This window comes from Grus americana, chromosome 21, assembly GCF_028858705.1.
Source record: "Grus americana isolate bGruAme1 chromosome 21, bGruAme1.mat, whole genome shotgun sequence".
Classification (NCBI taxonomy): domain Eukaryota; kingdom Metazoa; phylum Chordata; class Aves; order Gruiformes; family Gruidae; genus Grus; species Grus americana.
The window spans coordinates 2,272,892-2,292,480 of record NC_072872.1 but is presented as its reverse complement, the minus strand read 5'-3'; the positions used below and the strand labels follow the sequence as shown (position 1 = coordinate 2,292,480).

General features: G+C 43.2%; 1 protein-coding gene across 3 annotated transcripts in view; it reads left to right on the top strand.

Annotated features, from left to right (window-relative positions):
• CAPZB (capping actin protein of muscle Z-line subunit beta) overlaps window positions 1-18,557 on the top strand; it is a 69,411-nt gene extending 50,854 nt beyond the window's left edge. For 2 of the 3 annotated variants that reach the window (XM_054849297.1, XM_054849296.1), the window contains 6 exons: window positions 4,715-4,856; window positions 5,380-5,496; window positions 13,396-13,461; window positions 14,689-14,765; window positions 16,026-16,138; window positions 18,034-18,557. In XM_054849297.1, coding sequence (XP_054705272.1) covers window positions 4,715-4,856; window positions 5,380-5,496; window positions 13,396-13,461; window positions 14,689-14,765; window positions 16,026-16,128 — 505 coding nt within the window. In that variant the 3' untranslated portion in view covers window positions 16,129-16,138; window positions 18,034-18,557. The remainder of the gene's footprint in view (window positions 1-4,714; window positions 4,857-5,379; window positions 5,497-13,395; window positions 13,462-14,688; window positions 14,766-16,025; window positions 16,139-18,033) is intronic. The other variant, XM_054849298.1, reaches the window with a different exon arrangement.
• The last annotated feature ends 1,032 nt before the right edge of the window (window positions 18,558-19,589 follow it).

Genomic DNA, 19,589 nt, shown 5'->3' with positions numbered 1-19,589 from the left:
TTTCAGATTGTGACTTTAGTCATTGTCACTCTTGTAACAACATTTGCAGCTGAATGCTCAATATTTTCTTTTGGGGTAGGTTTTTTTAAATGACAGGTTTCTTGGAAGTCTGTTGATCTAAATAGATGGAGACATTTCCCTTTCTATGCTGAACTTCTGTAGCTGGAAGAAATAGCTCTGCAACCTTTAGGGGAAGAAAAAAGAAAATATATTTTGCTGCTTTGAACGAGCCAGTTTGAAACGCTGTGCAACTCTTTTGAAGGTTTGCGTCGCCAGCCTGAGGTTCCAGGTATTGGTACTTTGGCATCAGGGTTTCGTGGCTTAGTGCTGCGAGAGCTGTAAGCCAGATACAGAAACCCACCCAGCATCTCTGGCTCTCAGCTACTTACTGGAAAAGACACAAGTGTTTTTATGGATGAGTGATTTGGGTCTGAAGTGTAATTGAAAGTCATAGCTTGTTTTTATTGCTGTGCGGTGGAAACTCATTTTCTCAGTATAGGGTCCAGCATTCATTTGTAAGGTTTACGAGAAGTAGAATGCTATCAGGAAAGTTATGGTGCCTTTCCTCATCTGTCCTTTAGTGCTAAAGCAAAGTGACTACTCTCTCTCCTCCTTCTTGGAGGCCTGTGCTGGAAGCTGGGGGATTTCCTCCCCTGTCTCATCCCTCTTGGAGTTACAGTCTTGTTCTGGCCGTGGTCTCTCTATTTCATGGATACAACTCGAGTTCCTTAAGTTTCCATCCTGTGTCTCCACCCTCTTAAACTTCAAACACTTCATAAAGCTTTGGATCACTCTTAGCTTAAATATTTTCTTTTATTCTTGCATTCGTAAAGTAGGTCAGTCTTAAGTCTGACTTTTTTTTTTTATAAAATGGCTTTTTCCAGGAGTTCTGTGGTTGATGAGTAACGGATATAAAACTTCAGTGTTTGATCATGACGTTAAAACTAGAATTGATCTTGAGTGAAATGCTATTCTGAATTTTGTAAAGAGAATGAATGATGGTTACGTTGGGCCTTACACCTTTTAGTCACCTTCCTAGGCAACTTTTATAAGAAATTATTTTACCAGAGATGGAAGAACACTGGCTGTCCTCGGACAGGACAGGGATATCGTTCGGCATTGTTTTGGCTGTTAATAAAGGGACATGACAACCATAAGACTATGGTTTTTTCATCGTTTTATTGCAAACTTTTGTCTGTAGGTAAATCCAGAGTACATCCTGGAGAGATCCGTGTCGGTAAGCAGAAGACAACTGATTGCTTTGCTTTGAATTGCTATCCTTTGAAAATGGTTTATCCTTTGGGGAGGTTTCTGAGGTACTCCGATACGAATTGGAGTTTTCCTCCTACGTCAGACCTCTTGTACATCTCAAAAGCATCTGCTGATTGCTTTGTGCTGGGCTTCAGACACTTTGGGAGAGGACTCAAGCTTCTAAAGAAGACAGATTGCCTTTTAGGACTGCTGTTGTGCAGGAGGATAACGTACCACAAGCCAGGGTATCCAGAATGGGCGATCAAAGAAAATGATGTTCAATCCAGGAGCTATGTAGTGCTTTCAAAGCATTTTGCTGCCACTACTGTGTGTAACTTTGTTGGCCTGTGCTCTGGTTTGCCCATGCGTTTCTTTAACAGAGAAGATACCAGCTGATGCCTTCCAGGAACCTTTTCCAAGCTCGTTACCTCTCCTCTTGGGTTTTAATAAGTGCTGCTTTTTAATCTGTGGTGAAGGGGGGTCTTGGAGGCGGTCCAGCCTTCTTGTGGCAAATCCAAGTTCATGAATGTAGATTTAAATTCCTCCCAATCTGTCTGTCATCCAGTTTCCTATTATGTAGCAGCCAATTAACCTGTAGCGCTTATTTTTCTTGAAGAAAACAGGTTTCAAGGAATGTTCCCCTCTCCAAACATGACTTTCCTGGGTTTAGTTTTCAGAAATCCCACTTCAGTGTGTTTTAGTTGCTGCGTGAGGAAAGGTGAAATCTAATGTAGTGATCAATGATATTCACTCCTCTTTCATGGGGAGAAAATATATTTTTGAAGTGATTATATATTGCTGAAGCACAGAGGAGGCTTTGGCTAATATATATCCCGGCGTGCCTTGGATTCATAACGGTTCAATCGCTGGCATTGTTGTTTGAGTCTCAAGATACTGGATCTGGCTATGGCAAAGCAACTTTATTGAAATAGCATGTTGGTATTTAAAACAATATTAATACTATATTTGATTCATTAAATATACAAAGGCAAGTTAAAGCGTTTCCATGTGTGCACTGTTAGTTCTGGCGGGAGGTTCTTCAGATGGTTTTATGTGGTTTCAGACAACATTTTAGCACATTCTTAAAATACCCACAAAAGCCTTTATGTAAAATCTCATAAAGGTAAACCACATAAAAATTATTTTTTTCCTGTTTCATGTCATTAGGATCAAAGTACAGTAGGTAAGAATAAATTTCCAAAAACCTTGTTTCGGTCCCTCTCTTAATTAATGTTTCATGCTCGTAGCAAGCTCATAAAACGGGTAATGGGGAAACTGTCTGTACACACTGTAATATTCTCAGTGGCTGCCAGTTCATTTGCAGTGAATTCACTTATTCTATATATGAATTTTTTTTTTTAAGCAAACTTGCTGTGGAAATGGACAATAGCTTCTGCTCTCTGGCCTTTGATTCAGGCTGCCCATTTGTCGAAGGGAAGGGTCACTTAGATTGGAACCGAGGTTTGCTGCGGGACTGAAATTCCCATTAACTGCGTTAACCAAAATCCATTTGTGAATTCCCCAGGGGATATAAAAAAGGGTATTTGTTGGTTTGTTAGGTTTAAATTGCCTGCTGGAAGTCTGGCTTTAGCATGCCTGTGGAGCAAAGGGCTTTCCTTTTTTTAATGGTGTATTATCAGTGGCTTGACAAATGTCGTAGGACAGTGCTGTGTGTGTTGGTTACTTAAATGCCCAGACTAAGCTTGGTGATGAGTAGTGGTAGTCGCCCATTAAAAATAAAATGATGTGGTGAGTTAATATGAAGTCATGTACCCCTCCTGGGGTCAGCATTGGTTTTGATACAGACTTGAATGCATGCAATTAAAAAGAATTGGACCTCTTTTGGTGACTCTGCCTTCTTGAAACAACATACTGGACTGATCTGTAAGTGCAGAGAAAATGTTGAAAGCTGCCTGTGTTACTCGTATTAACTTTCCAATGTCTTTTCTCCTGACTTGTAGAAAAGGATGGGTTAGTGTTCTTGAATCTACAGTACTTCAAGCTAATACATAAAGTCCAAGATGAGCAGTAAATCAATTCTTCAGTGCCATTAACAACTGTCAGGCTCATGTTTAGAAAGGAGGGGAGCATGAAGGTGGGAGGATTCAACAAGTTTTTCACGTTGGTGATGAGTGATACTTTCCTTTCTTGCAGAAGAGGAGAAACATGCAGTCGCTTGCAGATGTGCATGGTCGTGATGGCAGGAACACAGAATGGTTTAATCTGTGTGACTCCCAGTTTAGCTGCTGGGATCTGTCAATCCTAGAAGCAGCTTGTGGCTTTGGATTATGAGCTTTTGCTGTCCTCCAGACAATGAAGTCTCAGGTGTTTTGTCTGCTTTATGTATGTACTTGCAGAACGGCAGTATGTGCTTGGAAGAGAATAGAAATGTCTGACTATTCAAGTGTCTTGTCATTGAGCTTCTGGCTCAGCTGAAGCTGCCTCTCCTCCTTTCCGTAGCTCTTCGCAGGACGCGGTGATTCCGTGTTGCACGAGTTCATCGCTGAGACCTGAGAGTTGTGCGCCATCAAAGAGTATTCCTTTTTTTGTGATACTCCTTATGGCTCTTCGGTAACTTGAGAATGGAAACAGTTGGGAAAATGCCGTGGGTTACACTTTTGGTTTTCTAGAAGCCAAAATTGCTTCTTGTGCGTCTTCCTTCCTGCAGCGTTGGGTTCTTTACCATTATTTTAAAGTGTGTCTTCCACCTGGCACACGAGGAGCCTAGCACTGGTGTTATAAAGAAGCAGTGGGGTTCTGCCAATGTCATTGCCTTGTTCGTTTTCCAAAAGTGTACTTTTTGCTACCAGAAACCTGAAATTTAGGTAGTCTAGCTTACTTTCTGTTGTGTACTGTATCTGAAGCTGGAATAGTATGTAAACCTCAACAGCATCCCTTCGTTTCTAAGAACCTTCGTTTCAGTTCAACTCTATTTGCAATAAATCAATAAGCCAGCTTCACACAAACATTTGAGACAGCAGCATAAAGCTACTTACTTGTTCCCTTTTGTCTTAATTAACGGACTTTATTGTAAAGAACTTCCAGACTTTCCCAATAGCGAGAGAAAAGGAAAAAAACCACCCAACCCCACACTGTAAAATAAAGGCTTACTCTCAGCCTACTTTGTAGCTTGTGCTTTTACCAGCTGTTACAGTTAATTGGAATCAGAGGAATTGTTTGCTCAAGTACTGTAGAAATCTGTAACTGGCTCTGTTTCTCTCTAGGCTTTTATTCTCCTTTAGAGAAATATACAGTTTTTTTGTAATTAAAGTCTCTGTATTATAAAATGATATAAACTGCTGTGTTTCTAGGTATATAACTGGTGTGAGCGTGCCATCTTAGAAGAAGAAAAAAAATCTTTACTAGGATATAGAGATTCTGCTTATTTAAGATTATTATTGATATCCGACTCTGGCTTGGATCCTGCTTACTTTTAACGTGCCTATTGGATTGCGTCCTGCAGGTATTTTGAAGGTGGAGTCTCCTCTGTCTACCTCTGGGATCTGGATCATGGATTTGCCGGGGTGATCCTCATTAAGAAAGCTGGAGATGGATCAAAGAAGATTAAGGGATGCTGGGATTCCATCCACGTGGTGGAGGTTCAGGTACAGCCTCTGGGGCAACTGATATTCCTAAGTGAAAACAAAACCCAGTTAATTCCAGACAATTAACGAGCACAGGTGTTCCACTGAACAATGCAGTATTGTGTTAGGGGCTGTAAACTTCTTTCCCCTGTTAATTTTTGAAAATTCCCTGAAGCAATTTGGATAGAGATAAGTCAGGGCTGTAATCAAAAAGAATCCCAGAAGAATTGAAAGTATGTTACTTTCCGTGCATGTGATCCTCAGATTTTTTTTTTTTTTGAGCGTAAAGGTCTACAGATAAATATCACTAATTAGGTAATAAAAACAAGGTAATAGGAGGTTAAATTGCTCTAACTAGGTTTGCTTTGAAAAATTAGGGGAATGTGCACACTTAGAGTTGTTCTTAAGAAACGGACAGTACTGTGTGAGTGGAGTTATATGTATCTGTCCTGTGGCTCATGGGGTCTTCAGGGTCAGCCACCATTTAGTTTTTGGAAGAATTTTAACCTTTTGTTTATCCTTTTTGTTATCTTTCCACTCCTAGGAGAAATCCAGTGGTCGTACTGCTCATTACAAGCTGACCTCCACAGTGATGCTGTGGCTGCAGACTAATAAAACTGGTTCTGGTACCATGAACCTTGGAGGGAGCCTTACCAGACAGGTACGTCTGTATATCGGCACGAGTGTACGCCACAGACCCAAGGCGTGCCTTTCCTTCTTTATATACCCGGTAGCCCCAGTTGGGAACAAAAAGTTGATTTTCTGAGGTGTTGTATAAACATCTATTCTCCTGCTGCGTCTGCAGCCCAGTGAAACAGTTAATGCGTAAGTGTGTAATTACCAGGAAGCCCCTTGGACTTTGCTTGATGGCAGCATAGCTTTCAATTAAAAATATAGAATGTTCAGTAGGTGTTTAGACTTGCTTTTAAGTCTTAGTTTTTCTTTTGGTATTCCTAAATTTTTATACTTCCATACATGTTACCCAGACACATATTTTTATCTGTAAGATTTGCCCACTTTCTTACTGGAAGATTGCAATAGGATTATAAAAATACAAGATAACCTCTTTTGTTATGTCTCTCTTTTAAAAGCCAGCTGGGCCACCATGAACAAACTTGCACTTTGCATTGACTATAGGATTCTTCCATTCTTAAAGACGTCTGTTATCTTTTAGTATTCTTCTTTAGTATTTTCCTCCTGCAGTACCAGGACACTGATTTTTTTAAAAAAATCTGCTTAAAAAAAAAAAAAAATCTCTTCTAAACTTTTGGGATTTTTTGTGCCAGTGTTAATTACTTTGACATCCTCTTGAGAGAGCTGCTCTTTTGCAAGGAAAGTGCCAGACTGACAACTGACAGGATCTGCTGCACTTGGCTTCCCTGGGGGAAGGCGCTTTTGCCCCAGCCACCTGCCCAAAGATCGCCATCTCCCCACTTCGTGCTGCTGCTGAATAGAGGTCGCTCAAGATCCGGACTGTGGAAATCAGTGACTCGAGCAGAGTAATAAACTCTGGAGGACAGGAGGCATATTGTATGGTCATGAGTGACTAGAGAGATTGGCAGTAGCTAAAACTCCTTTATGAGACTTCCCAGGGCAGACTGTTGCTTTCGATACAAAGGACAATGCAGACTCTGTTAAACACTTCATGTTTTTGTACGGGTTTGAGCCAGGCAAAGGAAAGGAGGATCTGTGATTGTGGAGGGGAACTGAAATTGTGTTAGTATTGCAGTCGCAGAAGCTTGCCCTAGACCTAGGTGATTTTTTTTTCCACGTTGTTGATTTACAGAAGAAGCTGATGGAAAAGCAGGGAGCGGGGGAAGGCATCTGGAGACAGTTTTGGGCATTGCGTACTCTTTTAAAATGTTTGCAGTAATTACACCCGAGTTATGGTGACCCGGACAAATATTTAATCGCAGGCCTTCCTAATGCTTTAAATCATAGCTGTAAAGCGGAGGCCAAGGGCTTGACTCTGGCCGTGGCCTTACGGTGCATGAGAGCTGTGCCAAGGAAAACAAGAGTCTGTTGAGAATGGGTGTCCTCGGTACACCTTGGCCTGAACTGCTAGGCCTTGTTTAGTTTGACTTTCACTCTCTAAGCTTTAGTGGGGAGATTCATGCTTCTGTCATCATTTTAACAGCAGATCATTTAATTCATATGTGATGCATTAAAGCAGGGGCCTGCTTCCAATGTAAGTAACCATAAAAAAGCCACTGGGGTAATGATGCACTGCTTCTGCACAAACAATGGAAACTTGAGTTTCAGAATTTAGCTTTGGGCCGGAGATTTTCTGTTTGCAGATGCCATAGCAGGCTTAATGGGACAGGCTTCGTCAGAATCCACGGCAGAAAACGAAAATCTTCGTGCTGCCTTGAGGTACACTATGTGAGGAGGAGCTGTTTGTCCTGAGCCATTTACTTTAGCTGCAGCTGGACGAAACTCATGAGTGCAAGGCTTTTACTTTGCTGCAAATCCAGTTTGCCACATCGCCTAAGGACAGCAGGTTTTATCTTTACTTTTTGGTAGGCCTTTTAGACCTTCTGCAGCAAACTTAGGCACCAAAAGTAGGTTTTAGTTACCTCTCGAATGTTAATGTTACACTTTTACCTTGATGATATCAGGAATCTGATGTCCTAACCATAGTTTTGAAATAATTTTGTCCATGGTAAATTGTACATGGTTTTGGTCAACATTTAAGCTGCTTGTGACCACCTTTGATCCTAAAATGTGAATAGCAGATGTCCTTGTGCTTCAGTGGAAGCTTTTGAAGTGTTCACAAGCTTTGTAATATCCTGGCTTATAAACTGATGGCAGAGAGAACCTTTCAATGCTTTGAAAGGGAAGTCTGTCGAGAGCCATTACTTTGAAACCAGTTTCGCCTTGTAGCTGCAAATCGGGTATTTTTCAAGTGATGACTGGAATGATTAACTTGGTGGCCAGGAGCAGGCGCAAAGGAACAGCTAATGTAATGCCTCCTAATTCACCACCTCTGGCAGAGACGAACAACTGGGCACGTCTCGCATTGAAATGCTATGGGGGCCATTTGCAATTTCATATGGAAACACTTGCTCAATAATTCCCCTTCCTAATGTCTGCAGATTACACTTGGTGCAAGTAATCAAGCAATCCTATTTGTTCTTCTGCTAATAGATGGCGTGGTAGCATGGCAGAGCTGAACTTGGATCTAGAAGTAAGACGTTAGAAATAGCTGCTCTCCGCTGTCAGTTCCTATCGATGAAATACTGGTGCCCCGCAGCAGACACAAACACGGGGGAGTTGTTGCCTTTGTCAAGACTATTTGGAAAAACTTGTCTCTGCATGTCTTGAGTACCCCCAGATTCTTGTTACTACAAGGTTTCCACTTAGGCTATTCCTAAACGTTGCACAAAATGTCATCTAAGAATAGTTTTCTCTTTCTCTCCAAGACACTGTGTATTTGAGTATTCTTACACCTGGCTTGGGGCCATGTGATGTTCCGTTCTGGGCAGATACTACTTAGAGGTCATGTCCCTATCCTATGTCTACTTTCATGTCATACACTGAGAGCTGACATTTCCAATTCGTTCAACTACTACTTTTCAGTGGTTTTCCCAGTGCAGTTTTTCATGTGCTACAATAGGAGCTGCCTCTGTCTTGGTTTATAAGGGGAAAGTAACTGGACAAGAATTTTACATTTGTAAGCGGACAGAATAAGGAAAGAGGGAGAGATGGTAGACGGAGGACTTGGCCTGTTTTGAGAAGTTGAAAACCTTCGTTTGCGTAGCTGTGATTTACTTTACCTGGTGGTTTTCACAATGAGAACTTCAGGCTCTTTCATTATCAGTTCAATTATGGAAGCTGGAGTACAGAATAATTCAAATAAAATGGGACATAGTGTATTCTGAATGGAGATTTGGGGTTTGGTTTTGTTGGATTTCATGTAGGAGTTCAGATTCTATCCTGATCTGATAGAGAAATGGGTGTGTGTATACACACACAAATATACAACACAAAACCATACGTATAGTGATACATATTTCTTTACATAAGTTATGTATATGCGTAATTGATTTATATATGTGCATGTATAAACTTTTATCTTGAGAGGGTGAGAGAAATTCTTAGCCAGCTCCATGCATGTAGGATCCAGAGATCATAATTTTGGTCTGAAAACTTTGGGAGAATTAAAGCTTAAGTGACATCTTCACATGGGACACTTCATTAGATGATTGATGAAGCAGTCCTTTTGTATGGAAGAACACTTGTCTAGCGAAGGTTTTGTTCTAATCTTTGGCAATATGTGTTGTTATCCCTAAATACTGACACAGCGCACGTAGCCATGTCTGTTTTGACTCCAAAGGATGTTATAGAAGAACTTTTTGATGGAACTGGATGGAGAAAGTTTTTTTTCTTCTTTTTCCCTTGCTATCATCCTCCCTCAAGATGTAATGTCAGATAGAGAACTTCTGGTTTTACAGTCGTCTAAACAAGGGTGCTCTTCCAGACAGTCTGTTCTGGAGACAAGCCTGGGTGCAACCTGAGAGAGCTTGGAGCTGAAGCATTGCAGGCCAGGATGGAGGAAGTAACTCCCAGCTCACGTCCAACACTGGCAATACAAACTGGACTGAGGCTGGAATTTGGATAGGGAAAGAGCGATCGGCATGTTACAGCCGTCTGCCGTGACGAGGGGCTACAGATTGACGTGCTGTACGTCTTGAGAGGAGAGGACATGCTACCTTCGATTGACAACAAAGGGAGCAGTGCTCGCAGGGAAAGGAAAAATGCCAGCAGCTTTTCAATTACCTTGCACGTTCTCTAATGACTGCAGGTAACTCCCACCCCCCTCCTGATTCAAACCAGATGCTTGGCAGATGATTTTCTCTGACAGCCGTTAGGGTCCCGTCCTCTTTGTGTACATTGGAATTACTTGTGTCGTTTGCCACGGCACTGTAGTGCTTTGGCTGAATTTTGAGGTTTCATTAAGCTGCACTTTTATTTAAGGTAAGAGCAGCTGTACGATCCTGTTTCATTTTATGCAAAGTAGATGTAGCCTTCCCGTTTTCTGGCAAATAGTCAAAGCTGCACTTTTGTTGGATGGATTTCTGGAGCCCCCTCCTTAAAAGCAAGACGAACAGGTGCCTTTCTGAGATCCTGTGGTGCACAAAGAACCCGTGTGTGTTTCCTAAGCCAGGGTGAACATTGTGAGGAAGTGCAAGTTTGCTGAGAAAGAAATTGGCTCAAAACCTCTAGTTTATTTACATATGGAGGTGTGGGAAGGGGAGGATATAAAGTTGTAGGGGAAGCGAAGCCTGGGATTTCAGATTAAAACAGCACAGATGTGTGTTGATTTTCATGCTTGAAATACTCTCTAAGCGAAGGTGGAACATTTTGCAGAGCTGAATGAAGGCTGATCTGTTGCAAACCGAGCTCTCGCTGCGTTCGGGAAGATGTGCCCTGTGATATATTACTGCTCAATAAAACACCAGCAGAGACATTCTACCATTTATCATAATAGGTAAATCCTCTGAGGCTTCTGCTCTGCAATTAGGAGAGTCATCCATTTTCATCAAGTTGAGCTTTCATGTAAAGGCCTATCCCTCCGACTTCCAGATGTTGTAGCGTCAAGGAGTGCTTTTCCAACAGAGGGATCTTCAACTTGTAGCCGTCGCGATCCTTAAGCTCCCCCTCAGCAGTTGTCCAGTTTCCTGGAGGCACTGTCTCTTTGATTGCTAACCGAGTAATATTTTGGGGTGCAGAGGATAGCAGAGATGTACTGAACGGTAATCGTCCAGGAAATTATTTCTGCTTCACACGAGCATATGGATTTTACAGTGGTTCAGTTATATAATAGCCGGTTTAGAGAGAGAGAAAGTAGAAGAGTTGAGTACGTATGGACTAGTGGGATAGAGAGCCAATTTGCAGATTTTTTTTTTCCCCAGATTTGCTCATGGTTTTGAATGTATAATTTGGTAAAGGATATGGGATATCTTTGGTTATACTGGTTAGAGTAAATAGACACGAAGGCCGTGAAAGGAGGAGGTAAGTTCTCAGCTGATTTCTACAAAGCTGCAAGCTCTGTAGAGCTCACAACCTTCGTTTATCTAGTTACAGTTTGAAATAAGCCTTGGGGAGAGAGAGAGAGGCCAAATTTTGCCTCACCGATATCCAAATAATTCCACATTTTCCACCTGGAGACTTTAGTCAGCCTCGCTGCCTGTGGCTTGGGAGCCTTTGGCTCGCGTTGGTCTGTGTTTCATTAAAGAGATTTTCACGTCGCTCCGTGGCCAGAGCAGCTGTGGACGTTGTCGTCAGAGCAAAATGGTGGATGAGTTTCCTTCTTATCTTTCTAGTATTTTTAGACCCTTTCATGATGAACTGAAGTGTTTATCCAACTTAAATTTCTCTCTTTGTATTAACTCTTCCTCCAAATAACATTTACAGCAAGCCCAAACAGCTGCTATATTCTGTGCAGGAAACATCCGAAGTGACCAGCCAGCCATCGAGAGCTTAATAAACCCAGAAGAGTGAGTCTCCCTCTGAGTCAGACTTGCAGCAGATGGCTGGGGAAATGAGGCAAGGAAGCCAAGCAGCGTATCTCTCGACCGGGAGAGGAGCGACTGAGCCGTGTAGATTGGACTTGGCTCATTCTGGAGCGTTAGGTTTTTGGCTGAGCTCAACAGCAGATGGGGAGTGACAGTGGGAAGATGAGCTGCTTGTTAACATCAACTTACAGAATGGAATTTCCCCTCAAAGCAAATTAACCCCCTTATTTATGCAGCTAGAGGCTTTCTGCTTAGGTCCGTGCAGTAAGAGCCACCGGAAGGAACCTTTAAAATCCCAACAACTCTGCTGTTTGTATAACATGGCTGCTTACCGACTCTGAACTCCATTAAACCAGCCTCTCGTAACATCTGGGCTTCTATAGCGTATAAAAATGTTTTCCTTCTGGCAGCAGTTTTTATGGAGATGTAATAATATACGTTTTGCAAAAAAAAAAAATAATTCTATTTTCAGATTCTGCTGCTTACCCGTGAGCTCGGCCTCTCCAGGTGTGGAGGAGATGCAGTGGAAGTAAATGACCCACTGCCAACTCCCTGACCGCCCCACATTTTGGCCCATTTGCTGATAGATCCCAAACTCACCGTAACATGTATACGTGTGTTTGCGTAGTGCGGATTTCCGTTCTCCCTCTGCTGCAACTGGACCCGTTGCAATCTGACTGCAATCTAAAGGAAAAATTAAAATGTCCTTGTTCTTTTTCTCCCCCTCTTCTGGGTTATCTTTTGCCTTCAGGGTTTCAACTAAATTACATGCTTCCCCAAGCCTGTTAGAGACTTGGCTTATTAGAAGAAACCTGTAGCTGGCCCAGATTTTTAAACTCTGCCCTGAGGGAGGGATATGAACAGATGGATAAGAGAATTCAGCAGGATTAGTAAAACCCTTTGAAGACCGTTCTTCCCACTACATTTTTCTCCCGGTTTTGTTTTCATGCCATCTCAGCACATCTTGTATCAGTTGAGGTTCCTGGGACTGATGTTCATTGTTGAACAGCTTCGTCCGCATCTAGCCAGAATTTTCACCTCGAGAACTGGGGAAGACGGTCGTTTCCCTAGCACAGATCATGGGTGGTCAGCCAGTGCCTCTGATGAACGTTACGTGGGGCAAAAGTCTGATGAAATAAAGCGAGTATTGCATTCTGCAGTGCCACCTCCCAATTTTTGATCTTGGGGATGAAAAATCTCACCTAATTCATGTTCCTGTCTCCTGCTCAGATCCCACACTAAGAGCGTGGTATGTATTTGATCCAGCTCTGAATTTCTACTGCAAAAGGCAGTCTCCTCCTTTCCGCCCAGTACTTACCCCTTTGTACTTCCTTCCTGCTAATAGGTAAATGTTGGTTCAGGTTTTTGGTCTAAAAAAGAACAAAGAACTACAAACTGTCAAATTTCTCTTTCCATATTATTGCAGTAGTTTAAATCATCACCAGTCTTGCAGGTAGTGGTGGGGTTTGTATTCTCTGCACCTTCCCTCTCTATTTATTAGGTAAATAATGCCTAAAGTGTCTTTTGCCAGGAGATCCTGCAAATGGAGAACGTGCCCCACGTGTGGTGGGAAGTAGCGTTTGAGATGAAGATTAAAAGAAGCAGCTGGTTTTGCAGGGATAGTTCACAGCTGTTAAACTGCCAGCACCACCCTTGTGTGCAACTCATCAACAACAACCTTGTTTTCATATCCACATGCTGTGCTACCGTGCTTCTTGTCGTGTTACACGTTCACTACCGTAGATCTCCTGCAGCTCCTTAGTAGGTAGGGAATGACAATGTTGTAGTGCCTGTCTACACCAAGCAGGGTTTTATTTTGATTCATGGTTTTTATTACGCTACGTTTCTGTTGCCAACATGTGAGCCTTCATCTAGTTCTGGGAATTTCTCAGTACATTACTAGTCTGTTTGCACATTGAAAGAGTAGTTACTCCGGGATTTTGAAACCCACTTCTTCCATCCCTTCTCTTGATAAGGAAAGCTGTCGTGCATCTACCGTCAGATTTCTGTGTTATCAATGGGCGTGTGTCTTCCCTTTCTAGATGGAGAAAGATGAGACTGTGAGTGACTCCTCTCCGCACATAGCCAATATCGGACGCTTGGTAGAGGTAAGTGCTGTGAAGCCACCGCAGCTTGAGCCTGCTGCAGGTTCTTTTGCCCGTATTTGGTCCCGTGCCTAAGAATTTTATTGCTTTTTGTCTTTATGAACAAGTTTTTGTATCAAGTCTAGTCGTGTGAATGTTGCTCAGTGTTGGATGGCTCAGTACTACTACTAGCACGACTTCCAACCGTCTGTAGATACAAAAGCGCCGCTCTGCACTTTGTGTCCTGCTCATTACAGCAGTAACCTTCCTGTAAAATAAGTGGTCCTTTCCGCAGAACTAGTTAGCGATTTCCTACCCCTGTATACAGTCACTTTGGGGCAGAATTATTTAATATTCAGGTTGGGTTATACGGAACTGTCCCTTTAACTGAAAGTTCAGTGTGTATCAAGTGCTTATTAAATCCAGTGGAATTGGTTTTGTTAGTATTTGATTTTATGGCACCCGTCAGTCACGTGTGCTCAGCATGAGCGTGAAGGATGCGATTGTGTTTGCTCAGAAGGGCTTTGGTGCAACACTCGTTTGCTGTTTCATCGCACTGTTCTGTGTGATGTTCTTGGTTTCTTTGATCTTCGTAGCCTCTTTGGCAAGACAGGAGGAAATTCACAACTAATATAGACTATAGTGCATTTTTTAAAGGAACTGGGAAGTGAAAGGAAGGCAGGTACTTCTTTTTTGATCCCTTTCCTAACTTTTTGACTTGAGCAAAAGCAATCTAATGAAAATTGCTGCTTATTTACAAGATCTTTCTCAAAACAGATTGCCATGCAGTTTTAATGACCGAGTTGCCAGCTCAAAAATCCAAAGGGGAGCCCAGAAGCGCAAAACTATTGACCTGTTGGTTGTGCTAAGTGACTGACCTGCCACTTGTAGTCCGTTCAGTGCCAGGAAATTCCAGAGTCAGGTTGGGGTGAAATGCATTTTCCTTTTCTGCAGCTGAATGCAGAAAAATGGATAGCTGGACAGAAACTGCCCTCTTGTGGTCCACAAAAACATCTCCTAGCCTCGAGTAATTAATTGGGAGGACAGGAATAGAGCTAAACCTTTATTTCTTTACTAAGAGCAGGGTCATACTGCCTTCTGTGAGAATTTAAATAGTAGGAATACACAGGGTTGAGCCATTTTGTGGCAAGTGTTGCACGTCAACGTGAACACGTACGACGCAGAAGCGCACCGTTCCCAAGAGCAGCTAATGTGACTAAAGATCCATTTTCTTTTTTTTTTTTCCCCTAGGACATGGAAAACAAAATCAGAAGTACACTGAATGAGATCTATTTTGGAAAAACGAAGGACATCGTTAATGGGCTGAGGTAAGGGGCTCTCCAGCTGACTACTGGACCCCCTTCGCTTCCCTGCGTTCCCCTGCAGCGCCTGTGGTGCTGTCCCCAGCCGAGCGTTGATCTGCTTTGGTTTGCTGGAACTCCCCTTTCCCACGTCCTTAATTGTTCACCTCGCTGTGCTTTGGAAACGTTATTTGTTGTGTGGAGTTTAGGGAATGCTTCTACCTTGTAACTGTAGAAATTTGAAGCGTTTTAATCCCTTGTTCTCTCACCAGGAAGAAAATAGCCCGATTAGCAACACTTGTATTTCAGAATGATTTTTAATTAGGAGTTTTATTCTTTGCAGTCCTGAAAAGTTGTACTTAAAGTCTGACTTCTCTTTTTACTACTCTTAAAACCAGTCAGTTGGTCCCAGAATTAAGTCATGACATTAATGGTTTGCGGAATTTAGACTTTGTTTTAAATTCTGCTTTTCTCTCAACACTGCTGGTCAAAATATAGTGTACTAGAACAGATGAAGTGAATAAACCCCCTGTGCCTTTCTGTAGGGAAACTGTACAGTACTTTTCAACCTCTGCTCATTTCTGGTCAGGTATTTTACATAGAAATCCCAAGCTGGTAGTTCTCATGCTCGTAGAGGAAAGCACAGAACTGTGATGCCAAATAATTTCATTTTAAACTGCAGATAGACCTCCTAGCACAGCACGATAATGTAGAATAAACAAATGGCGCAAATAAGTATACTGCTGTTCTCTCACATACTGAAATGTGAAAGAAGATAGAATAATGGTGCTAATTAAATATTTGGGCTGCCTTCTTCACAGCATGGGCAGAGGGAGTCGACAGTATCTGACACAGCAGCTGTTCTGGGTTTTTCTTCCAAAGCCCAGCTTCCATAACAGGCCTCCGTTTCCATTTGTGGCGTGCAGGGGTTTAGCCAGGAAGCATATATTGACATTAAGAGGAAATATGTAATGCAGTCTTTTTCTTTGTGAGCATTGCCTTAAACTTCTGTAATTGAATCTATTTCCTGTGTCTCCCCATTGCTCAGTTTGAGTCATGGTACTTTGTGCATCGGTGAGATGATCTGCTCAGACCTGGTAACATACGGAGCATCTGGCTTTGGCTTTTCCTCTGGCCTTTTTCCTGTCTCTTCTAACCTACGTATTTACGCTTATTCTTGCTGAGTGTGCTCCTGGTGGTTTCCAGAATCCCAGCTCTGTGTTACTGAGTTCTTCTGACTGTTCTTTTCCCTGTTTACTTCCCTCGTTTCTAAACTGCTCTCTGTAGATCTATTGACGCTATCCCCGACAACCAAAAGTATAAGCAGTTGCAGAGGGAGCTTTCTCAAGTGTTGACCCAGCGCCAGATCTACATCCAGCCTGATAACTAAACCAATCCAGGTACCCCCTGCCTGTGAGGTGTGACAACCAGCACTAAACCAGGACTCACCCAGCCAAGACCTCTGCATGATAACCGAGACCAGAACTAACCCCTAACTCCCGCAGACTGATAAACGACGTTTGAGCCGTGTTTCACCCAAGGGTTATTTCTTAATATGGCCAACTAAATGCTGTGATTTTGATTTTTTTAATTTTTTAAATGTTACTCCACCCCTTCCCTCCATTGGAAATATCACGCTTGGAAATGTGGCAGGACTTGCCGCTTTGCACTCTAGCTTGGGAGCAAGAAAGGAGCACGCGGTTGCGTACCCGAAGCGGTGTTAGCTTGGACTGCTTCAATCCAGAACCCCCAGGACTGTGTCCCTTGTGCACCATCAGTTTTTTATAGCTGTGGTACACCGCTTCAGCAAAGAAACTCCCTGTCATGTTAGTGTCCTCCCTGCAGAAAGGAATGAAATCTCGGAAGTCTTGCAGTTTTGGAGGGGAACCCCCCCCCCCAAAAAAAAACCCCGGTACTTCCTGTGACTTCTGAGTAAATGTGAGCTCATCCCCCATTTCCCTGTCGTATCTTGAATTTCCTCGGAGCTTGAAATCCAGTCCTGCTCAAGCCCCACTGAAACATTTCTAGCCTCCACTCGCTCGTGCTCTGCACAGCCTCTGTCAAGGGATTTGTTCATACGTTCTCATTTTGCTCTGGAGCTCTGAATGTCTAGAACGCACGGCAGTGACTAACCCTGAGCCAGTTTAACCTTCCACTCCAATTCATAACGAGTTACAGATGTTGTCTTAAACACGTTAAGCTGACGAAGGGGAAAATGCACTGTTTGTTGATAATGGCCAAGAACCACTACTTTAGCCTGTGACAAATGCAAATATAAAACGTATATATTTTTATTAAAGCAGCGGAAGTCTCCAGAGACAAGAGAATGGAAATACTGTTATAAAAATGTTAGGAAAATAACTGACACAAGGAGCAGCCTTGTTTACAGGAGACAGCATCCAGGCAAAATGAGGTAGCTCTGAGTACCGAAAAGGGTGTGAAATATGGTTTATGTGGGGAGAAATCCTACCAAACAGGATCCTAACCACTTCTCCATGTTAGCAGCTCCTGAAAAGAGTACTAGTAGTATTCTATTAGTGATCATATTCAAGGGGATTTTTAAAAAAAATTGGCAATCTCTTATTGTACCACTGCAAACGGAGTTAGAGGGCAGTGGGACAAGATGACTCCTTAAAGCTGTCGCTTTTTTTTCTATAACCAAACTTGTAGCAAAAGGGAACCCCTGCAATAATCTTGCTGACAGTATCTCTGTTCTTCTCCGGCTGCTTTGATTCACTAATTACTCTAGGTAAGGTACAAACTGCAAAAGCAAATTCAAGAACAGAAACCCTGGCCGCTTTTCCCCCCGGTGACTACGCCGGAGGGAAGTTTTGACGCGGCTGCTGGCCCCTGGGTGAACAGTCTGCAGGAGGGTTCGGGCGCTCCCCCGGCTTTTCACGGCCGTGGGTAGGGGCTGGATTTTCTCTGCCTTCCCGTCATGGTATTTTTGGAGAGCCGGAGTGCTAACACCCTTCGCTGCTGGGACACCGGGGGTTTTTCTCCAATCTGTAACATTAAAAAAATTGGGAATCTCCCTCCTGCGACTGGAGTGGAACTTGTGGGGCAGCGTGTCTTTTGGTGCCATCCTCACTAGAGTGAATTTTGCTTTGATTTACTCGCTGAAGTGTTCACTTTGCCTTCTGCTTTCCGTATTAAACCAGGCAAGCCGAGTTTTGTTTCCTCTAAGCCCGGGTTAAGGTGCTTCTCCTTCCTATTGCCTCACGTGCCGGAAGAGCTTAAACACGCCGTCTCTGAAACGCATCACCTCTGACTTGCCTTTCCTTCTTCCCCACAGGTCTGTGCAGACTTTTGCAGACAAATCAAAACAAGAAGCTCTTAAAAACGACCTGGTGGAGGCTTTGAAGAGAAAGCAGCAAAGTTAAAGTACTCTCCATGCTAACAAGACATGCCATGCACTCGTTAGATTCCTTTCTTAGAAAACTCATCCTTCCCTTGCCCTTTTCTGTTACGTCACGTCACAATTTGCATTCAATACTATCCATGCAACGCCATCTTCTCCCCATGAATAAAGCTGTACAAACTTTTTCAGTCTCTGAGGCCTACTTTGCACCACATTTTACTATTAGGCTACGTTTCTGTAGAAGTCCATGTATTTTTTTTTCTTCTTTCCCCCCCCTCTTCCACCCTCCCCCATTTATTATGCATAACCACGGATCATTGTTTGTCTTTTCCTCCCCGCCCCCTCCCGCCTTTTGTTACATCGGTGTAAAAAATGTAAAACAAAAATTTATTAAATACTGTGGTGTGTGAAATAGGAAGAACTGGAAAAAAAAAATAATTAAAAAAAAAAAAGAAAAACTATTCCACGTATGTTTGGGGGCCGGGCAAAGGGGATGGCTGGTGGGAGGGAGGGAGGAGAGGGTGTTCCTCCGTGTTGTACTATACTGACTAAACCAGATTTGCAAGGAGACGTTGATTAGGAGACCTGCTGAAAATTCTGCTCTTCTCTAGCCTGGTTCCGAGGCGCTTTTCTGTCGATTTTTATGGAATGCAAAAAGGGGTTTTTGTTTTGATTTTGTTTTTTTTGTAAAGCTTAAATTGAATCTACATCTGATACTTGAGCCTCCATACTAAAAAAAAAAAAAAAAAAAAGACTAAAAAAAATTACAAATAAAAAAAAAAGATCCCAGGAAGCAGTGTGTGCAGTTGGTGTTCTCCTTATTTCTCTTTCCTTCCCGCAGCGTTACTTGGGTGTTCAAAGAGCCCGGGGGGCAGAGGAGAGGATTTCGGTTTGCGGGGGCAGTTTGAGGTGGATGGTTCCGAGCGCCGATGTTCACTCGACCGCTGCTGCTCAGTCCCTGCGTGGTTTGTGAACCTCATCCAGACTTCAAAGCCTCGGTGCTCAGAGGGACCTTGCCGAGGTTTTCGGGAGGGTTTGTTTGCCTTCTCCCTGCACCCAAGCCAAAAACGGGAGTGTCTCGTCTCAGATACGTTTAATGTATAGGCTGGGGGTACACAGCGACACCCTAACTGCTTGTGTGCGGGGACAGACCCCTCCCACAGGGCAGACGCGACTCCAGCGGCGGTTCAGCCCCCCGGCCCTTCTCAAAGCCGCGTAACCTGGTGGTTGGGGCACCGACCTTTGGCTTGGCCGCTCAGCCCCAGGCCCGCTGCCGAGCTCCGTTCTCGCCCCTGGGCATGGCCTCTTCTGCTTTAACGTCCTCAGAGGGCCGCTGCCGCCCGCGAGAGCCTCTCTGCGACACGAACTTCCATCCACCACCATCACCACGGCTGCTGGCACGTAACTATTTCTCGTTACCTCTTAGAGGTGTTTTTTCTGGCTTTGCGAAAAGCTCTTGCCTAGCTGGTACCTGGCAATCACCTCACGTC